At 37.4% G+C, this 9,002-nt stretch overlaps 1 protein-coding gene across 1 annotated transcript in view; it reads right to left on the reverse strand.

The window, feature by feature from the left end:
* Positions 1-1,307: 1,307 nt before the first annotated feature.
* The window catches only part of LOC140344342 (class I histocompatibility antigen, F10 alpha chain-like), a 30,515-nt gene continuing 22,820 nt past the window's right edge, over positions 1,308-9,002 (reverse strand). The window contains exons 3-7 of the mRNA XM_072431431.1: positions 8,616-8,894; positions 6,115-6,393; positions 5,599-5,697; positions 4,358-4,387; positions 1,308-1,461 (exon numbers count right to left, since the gene is read on the reverse strand). Of these exons, the coding sequence (XP_072287532.1) occupies positions 1,418-1,461; positions 4,358-4,387; positions 5,599-5,697; positions 6,115-6,393; positions 8,616-8,894 (731 nt within the window). The 3' untranslated portion in view covers positions 1,308-1,417. The remainder of the gene's footprint in view (positions 1,462-4,357; positions 4,388-5,598; positions 5,698-6,114; positions 6,394-8,615; positions 8,895-9,002) is intronic.

Consider the following 9,002-nt stretch of genomic DNA (forward strand, 5'->3'; position numbering starts at 1 on the left):
TGCTGCTGTATACAGTTTTCCTTCTTAGACTGATTTTTTTCAATACTAATACAGTATATTGAATTTACCTTTCTAGGAAAAGAGGTCCTGTCTATCCCTATAAATAAAAAATGCAGTCAAGTCCGGGAAACTGAAAAGTATTCTGACCACATACGTGAGGAGGGCCTAATAGTCGTTTATATACAGTATATACCACACAGGAAATATCAATGTTAGAATAAAAATGTTACTATAACTGCTGAGTAGTCAGATGAAATCCAACTGGAGCAAGTGCAGGAAAAGCCTTGGACTATCAGAGCGCCCTCTGCTGTCAGTGCGGGGAAGATTCAGTTTAGATGTTAATACAAATACAGAACACTTGGTGAGGATCATAAACTGAAACAAAAATACTGAGTAAATATGAAGTAGATAGATTTAAAAAATTCCAGGAACAATGTACATTTAAAAAATAAAAATAAAAGACAAACAGACACCTCAAAAGGACAACCTAATCTGTTTTATTAACAATTTCCATTTTAAGAAAATTTACAACAAACAAATCTTACAGATTAATACATATTGACTAAATACTAATTTATAGTAAAGATGCAATGTGACACAAACATCAGCTGATCAATAACATGTCTATGTGGAAGATGGGTGATAAATATTGTCTTGTGTCAGACACAGCTCAGTTCTCATCATTTTCTGACAACGTCCACTTATCTCTATGATGTTTGCAGTTCTCATACACACAATGAGCATTTAGTTGGGTTCGGACATTGCTCTGCACAATGATCAGATCCTCTGCTGGAAACCAATGACTTCCACTAATCCGAGCTCCGATGTGTGTGGATGACAGAACTGTGTACTGAATAAAGCCCAGCCAGAGACATGGCAGATATGAAAAGGGAATCACCATGTGTCTGCTGATAGGGGTCATCACCCAACTTAATGATTATAGAATGTGACTGCTGTGTCCAGGATAAAATAGTAAAGTAGGTGTAAAGTTACATTTAAAAAAAAACATTTAGAAATCAAAAACTATCACATATAAATATCAAAAAATCAAGAAAAAATTAAGAAAAAACCTCAAACATTATTGTAGATATTGTGTGAATATTGAAACAATGCAATGCTAGAAAAAATTTATCAGCCGATATTGTACATAAATCATTTCTATACTTCAATTCCTAACATCTAGAAGGTGTCACATTGTTAGCCATATAACAGCAGGGCTGGTGATCTCACAGATGTGCGGGAACCTTCTATGAGGGTTTTTTGTCAGTCTTCACACAATAGGTGCAATTAAGTAAACACATGACAGGTTCTCTTTAGTGGCCTCAATATTACAAGCAAGCAGAAACAAGCCAAATCTGCAGTGATAAAAGTTGTATCTCCTCTTCCTCTTGTGATGTCCTCACACCATCATGTACCCTCAGGCCTTTGGGTTGTTGGAGTCGTCAGAATTGGTATCTGAAGCTGTAAAGATAAAGTAATTCAGTCTGTGTGTAGATCATGGTAAAATGATGATCATACAATGATTCTATATAAAATACAGAGAGAGAACATCCTCCTCACACACTATACAGAGAAGTCTGTACGGAGATATGATAATATGGAAATAATCATTATTTCTATTTGTGGCATAATGTCCTTTATTTTGAGGGACTGTCCCTCTACAAGGCCAAATCACTCGGTCCCTCTATATTCCTCTGTTATCCCTCTTTTTAACATGGGTGGAACCCTTGAAAAAAAGCTTCCAGGTCTTCGGGTAACCCCTTCCATAATTACTATATCTCCAGCTAACAGTATATTAGCGTGGTGGTCAGTAGGAAGAATGTCTCTTACATTGCTGATTATTAGAAGCCTGCCACCCTTACAGATAACCAAAATGATATTTGCAATCCATACATACACAATGCTCAAATATTTTCTAGTGCAATAATTACTTTGTCCAATCCCTCTAATACACCTTATATAAACCTATATATTGTTTTAAAATACAATATTATTTACAAACATTTAAATAATTACAAAACCCAATCATGCAGCATGTCAGAGTTCTCAGGAACAATAAATATTTATTCAGTTACAAATCTTTATTTGTAGTTTCCAGAGCTTCTGATTATTTTAATTCAATGTAACCTGACCTCTGTATTGTGTATTCTTTACTGTTGTTCAGAAGTTCATTTACTTAAAGCGTACCTCAGAATTTTCACTTTAGATAAAAGGCTAGACAGCTCTTTTATGTTAAAAAAAAACAAAAAAAAAAACAGAATTTTTACTTAACGGCCCCCAATGCCTAGGCGACTGAGAATGTCCGGGACTGCAGAGCCTCCTGGAATACCTACGGTACACATCCCGTGAGGCCCTTAAAAAAAGCATGCACAGGGAGATCGGCAAGTGTTTTCCCCCCATTTCTCGTTCATTGGTCAGGTTACGTAGTAAGAAGAACCCGGAAGAGAAGAAGATGGCGGCAGAAGATGGATGAAACCTCTGGACGGATCGACAACGCTGCAGGACTGAAGGTAAGTGGATTTTTTTGTTTTGGCCTTTATTGAATTTACTTCCTCTTTAACTCCATGTGTTTCACAGCAGGGAGTTAGACATTACCTTGTGGGAAAGGTCATTGTATGTCACTGATAGTAATTGATTCCCACTAGGGAATGTCTGATAATATGAATATCCATGAAGGAATATTTGGCATTATTAGATTTAATTATATGATATTTACTAACAAACCTATATTTACATGAGCATCTTTATGGTATCATATTACTTGTAAGGGCATTCATGGACAATATATTGGATAGTGGAGGATTGACTAATATTGTCCAAATCTGGATTGTTTAAACATTTCTTTACAGCATGGGGTAACAATGGGGCGTCAGATAACTGACGCCGATAAATATAAGTGAGAAACAATATGAAATTCGTGTGTCTCTGAATCTGAAGAAGTGGACTTAGTTCACTGAGACATGTTGGAAGAGACAATGGCCATGATTTATTAAGGCTCTCAAAGGCTGGAGAGGATTCACTTTTATCAGTAAACCTGGGTGATCCAGCCAGCTCCAGGTTTGCTGGGATAAATAATTTTGTATTAGATTCATTACAAAATAGCTGTATTGAGTCCAGTGCAATGAAATCTTTATATGACATATATATTTTTTTTTTTTTTACAGATCTTAGTGTTTTTTTTATTTAAAGTTTATTAATAAATATAGGACATATTTCGGTGAGTTATGTCTAGGAATAATAGGTCTACAATGTAAAATAATTTCCATGCAAAAAATGTAACTCTTTTTGCATGGAAATACGGAGAGATGTAGAATGCTAGGGGGGCTACAGTGACTGAATGTAGTACTGCTTTCAGACACTTTTTCAGGACAGAATAATACCGCAAGGGCGGTTAAAGTGAATTTAGTGGTTGGGTACGGTAAGTAGTATACCTACCTAACCACTAAATTCTCACTATGGTATTTAACGTATTATGGTTGTAATATGCAATTTTATTGGTATTTATTTTTGAATATTGAAACTTGCCAGAAGCTGAAGCATTTACCACCCTCGGCTTATACGCGGATCGACTTATACACGGGTATATATGGTATATGAAATTCTTCTGTGCCCTTGGAAGTCATCATTAATTCCACCAATGTGCATTTAAAGTACAGTACTGAAGTGGAGTTTGATGTTTTTAAAATTAGGTGGAATACATACAGTTATGTTCAGAATTGGAGACAACCAATTTCTGGCACCTGTAACAAGTATTCCAACCCTGAAGGACTGGACTACATTTCACAATTTTTCTGCATTTCTTGGTTTGGTCCCAGAGACAGCATTTTTATGTCACCCAACAAGTTTTTAATTGGATTAAGGTCCGGGGATTGGGCTGGTCACTCCATAATGTCAATCTTGTTGGTCTGGAACCAGGTAGATCCAAGCCATAATAATCATCCATACACAGAGGACAGACATTGTGTTCATCATCTCATAAATCTCTCACATACCCGTCAAATTCACAATAACTGTAACTGCTGCATAAATATTCTAGGTGCTCCCCAAAACCTGATATCAAGGTTTCCTCCAGGGCTGAGAAGGACTGCTCTAAACAATTGCATTTCTTCCTTTTTAAAACATTAATTATTATGTCCAATCATTTAATTTATGTTTAATTCTTCAATTCTCACAGAACAGAGGACATGTCCTTTTCCTACATACTTTGTGCTAGGCGTCGCTCTTTGTCATCTCAGAAAGTTGGATTGTGTGGTAAAATAGAAGATTGGCAATGATAATAAGGTTATAATAATATCTGCAGGACCTCTTATCTAATCACATATTATACATAGAGAACAGGACATGATGGGATACTTACTACTGGTGGTCTTGTAGCCACGTTTGTTCTCTGAAATATATAAAATATTGTGTTAGAAACAGGAAAGCACTAAACAAAATCTCCTCACAAACTGTAATACAAGATCTGCACCTTTAGAAACTAAGGGCTAAAAAAATGCCGTAACTCGCATGGGATATTTACCATCAGAGTAGGCCTACATCATCCTAATCTAAATATAAATGGCAAGTTGAAGAGACGGTACAAATATTTTTCACTTAATTACTAATTTGTAATTTTTGTGATTGACACTCTATAGGACCTTTTAAACTCTTTGTAGGGAACCTGTCAGGAGATAATAATGGAGGCTGCAACTTCTAAACTATTCTTTTGAAAACTTCTAGTTCTTTGGCTGCTATGCTTACAGTATATTTGTCTTTAATACTGCCTGAGATTCTGACCTGAAACAAATATAGAAATAAATTATGATGCTCATTTACAGCATTCGTGTTTTATGTCTGTAATTTAAAAGTACCCTGTATACTCCAATATAACCTGATCTAAATATGGACCAAAATTTTTATTATTACCTAGCACAACACATGTAACACCTATTCAATTACTGTCAATAAATATATCCATGGTATTTTTAAAACAGTTCTGTAAAAAATAAATATTAAATCAGGTGGGCTCAGTCTGTATCTTTTCTCTTTACATTGGTAAAAGTATTTTGTAATTTGGAGATGATTGTGATGGGTCAATTACTATTGAATGATAGTCGGGCATTATTGTTGGCCACTACTAGATGGTGCTGCGTCCTCGTGTAAAGTGTGCAACAAACTCATGTCTGTATAATGCAAAATGTCTATTTCTTCCAGACAGCAGTGCTGACATGATGATACCAGAACTGTTCTGCATCAACCTACTTGAAGCGTGGGGTGCTTTGCCATGGCATACCATCCTAAACACACACAGTATCTTACGGCAGAAAAAATAAATAAATAAAAAAATAGATTGTAGAAGGGGGGGGGTAACTATTGCAAACAAACCTCATTTTTTTTATGAACCTCCAGGGAAACTTTAAAAAAAAAATCTATATTTGAATGTTAAATCAGACATAGCCAACCAAATAGTATTCTCCCAAGGAGGCCAGCAATGGCAACCTCCGTACTTTCCCAATGACACATTAAGTGATAGGAGAGAAATTAATTTATTTTATGGCAGAACGAAAATAACATTCTAAAAAAAATAAAAACAAAAAAAAAACAAAATCTGTCACTTACTCAGGTAGAAAAATATTCCAACACCAATAGCGGCAATGAGAGCGATAACAACACAGACAATGGCAACAATCAGAGCAATAGGGGCGCCATTGTCAGGATCTGATGGAGAGAAACACAAAGGAACATGATGTGGTGGGAATAATGTGAGAAGCTCAGGTTGTGATACATTATAAAATAAAACATTTAATAGTAATAGAAAATAACCTGAAGATTAATTCAGAGCTCATGAATCCAATGAATTGGAAGCTACAGAATTAAGTAAGGTGCACGTGGAAAATTGTTATTCCCAAACCAAACACATAAAACTCTACTAGCACACTTACCAGCTGGGCTGCAGCAAAAACAAATGCACAGTTCTATATTATGGGCTATGGTCATCCTCTCATATGTTAGCAAATACTTGTGGAATTCTCATTGTATATTCAGCAGCCCTCTCTAGTCTGGTCTCTAGAATAATTTGTGAAAGTTTCAGGCAGACTTCATGGTAATTTTTTCACTCTTTCCTCGTTTACTCACCCCAATTCACACGGACCGGATCCTCCCCCAGACTGCTGTGCAACACATGACAGGAGAAAGATTCTTCTTCTCCTTTTGGCACTTCCACACTGACTCTGATCTGATAGGTGCCATCAGGATGGGGGAGAATTGGACTCATTTCATCTGAAGGAATATGGTCTACCCCATTCCTCATCCACTTCACATCCACAGCTCGGGGGTGAAACCCGTACACCAGGCAATGGAGTCTTGTTGTCCCGTCTGACTCAGGACGCTTCCATGCCTTCATTTCGGGACGCACTGAGAAGGGAATAAAATAAAAGGAAATATATAAAGCTGATGATGGCAGAAATATAAGGGGGTTATTATACACAACAATCCAATGCAAAACATGGCAACAACTGTTCAATTCTCTGTTGTAAACTTGTGGGACTAAAAAAATTGTATTATTATTCTTAAAGTGCCCCTGTCAGCACACAGGTACTTGCATCTAAAACACTTATACACTAAAAGTTCTAGGAAAAAAAAGTCAAAAGACGTACCTATCTGATGGCCCATTTCACTACTCACCACCCTCTGCAGGCAATAAATTGGTCAGGTGAGATAAATACATGTTTTCCCCCGTGCCCACTACAAGGGCGGAGTGCTCTATTTTTCTAAGGAATATTACACACATAAACTCTTCTTCCTCACATAACTGTGTTTTATGAAGGTAATGTAATCCCCAATGTGTCATCATCTGGACAACACCAGCAGTTATTCCTGATGTGGGGGAGGGCTACATGGGGAATATTTTGTTCAGATTTAGCTACAAATGGTTTTGTAATAATAAAATATTACTTCAGATGTGAAAATGTTGCATATATAGATATATATATGTACATAGTCTGTTAGTTGTAATAACCTGAAATGTTCATGATACACAGGGCAGCCTTATAGCTATTAGTACTCAAACATATGTCAGCACCCCAGCTATAAAGCATCCGCCAGAAGTGGCGTAGCATCAGGGAGTGGATCTGCTGGGCTCTGAGTTGTGCCTCAAATTCATACCTACCAGTCACAAATAGCCGGATCTTATCTGAACCCCAATTTCTTTAGAATTGTGAAATATAGGTAACTGAAAATGTAGTTCTGGGACTAACACATCCCCCTCCAGGAATCATCACAAGATAAAAAAACAAACCTCTGACCCTTCCTTATCACTGTGATAGATGGATGCAATACCAAATAGTGACCTGCAGGGGGCAGATCAGAGCCATCCTTTTTAGCAGGAGACTTTATGCAGAGAGAAGCACCCCAAAATGTTTGGATGGGAAGTGGGGAAACCGCAGAAGAGAACAGACGTACAAACAGCAGGAAGTGTGTGTAGACTGTAAGCTCTTTTTGGTTGGACTCTTCTTCCAAATGTGTCTCAATATTCCTGTATAGTTGGGTTCCCTTTTCCTGCTATGTATCCCCTAGTATTCTGTATGACTGTAGTATGTGTATTACCCATGTCTGTGTCATGTTATTGTATGAATGTTTCATCTTAGCCTCTACTATTGTACAGCGCCATGGAATATGCTGGTGCTATATACATCAATATTAATAACACAAGGGAAGTATCAGGTTTATAACTGCACATGCTTTAGAAATCATGCAAAACCCACTGTAACAACTGTATTTTACATACAACTACCAGCCAATAGGAGAGAGCCAGCTGATTCACCATGTCCAATGTTACATTCACATTTAAACGATTCAATAACAGGAAGTATACACTTGTTATTCATTTCTTCTGTGAGAATATCGCTTCTATTTATTGCTTTTTTCTATGAATTTTTCCTGTACTAAATTAGTTTATTTTTCAGTTGTGGGTGGAGCAATGTTATTACAGGTTGACAATCGAAAATCCGGACATCAATAACACATTTACTTCAGTTTTCCGGCATGAAGTTCAGATCGCATAATCAATACAGGGACTGCAGTACACTGTTTGGCCACTGATGGCGCTGTTCTGCAAACAGCTGTTAGGTCTTGTTACATGCTGTTACATACCTGTGTGTGGGGGGAGGGCAAGTATAATATAATCTGGAATTTTCTTAAAGCCGGCATTTCTCGGGTCCGGAGGTTGCCGGATTTTTGATAGTTAACCTGTATATGTTCCTAAACTAGGGTGAAGCAGTTGAATTGTGATTTTTTCTAAAATAAATAATAATTTGTAGATTTGTAATGAAATTACAATGAGTCCATTCAGGGTGGGCTAGTTGATGGAGAGTAATTACAAATTCAGTTTTGTGTGGATTACACATTCTTCATGTTTTTTGCATTGTAATTGATTTTCTGGTTTATGATGTGAAGTAATGAGAGAATTCCTGGGATGGTGGGCGGGATTTATCACAATAGTGGGAGGAGCCTAATGTGAGAGGTGTCACCAGGTATACCCATCATCCTCTAGTACCAGGTCCTCTTTATAGATATAATGTACAGGAAGCAGCAGACACTCCGCAGAGGAGAATACATTGTACACAGTGTGCGCTCACCTCTCCTCTCCAGATCTTCTCTCCCGTACTCAATGTATTTCTTCAGCCATTCTATACAGATATTCTCCAGATAATTCTTGTATCTCTCCCCCACTCTCTCCTCCGGGCTGTTCCATTTCTGTGTGGTGATCTGAGCCTCATGCATGGTCGGTATATAGATCCCTCTCTGTGTGTCCAGATACATGAAATCTCTCCCATCATATCCATACTGCATATACCCCGCAGTGGTGCCGTCATCTCTCAGCTCACAGCCGTACATCTCCTGTACAATATGGATCCCTGCAGACAGAACAGGAAGATGTTACATGGGAGCAGAGCCATGTGTCATGTGTACAGCAATGGATGTAACATGTAATGTGTCTGTGTGTGACATGTATAGCGTGTTAT

This window comes from Pyxicephalus adspersus, chromosome Z (genome assembly GCF_032062135.1).
Source record: "Pyxicephalus adspersus chromosome Z, UCB_Pads_2.0, whole genome shotgun sequence".
Taxonomy (NCBI): Eukaryota; Metazoa; Chordata; class Amphibia; order Anura; family Pyxicephalidae; genus Pyxicephalus; species Pyxicephalus adspersus.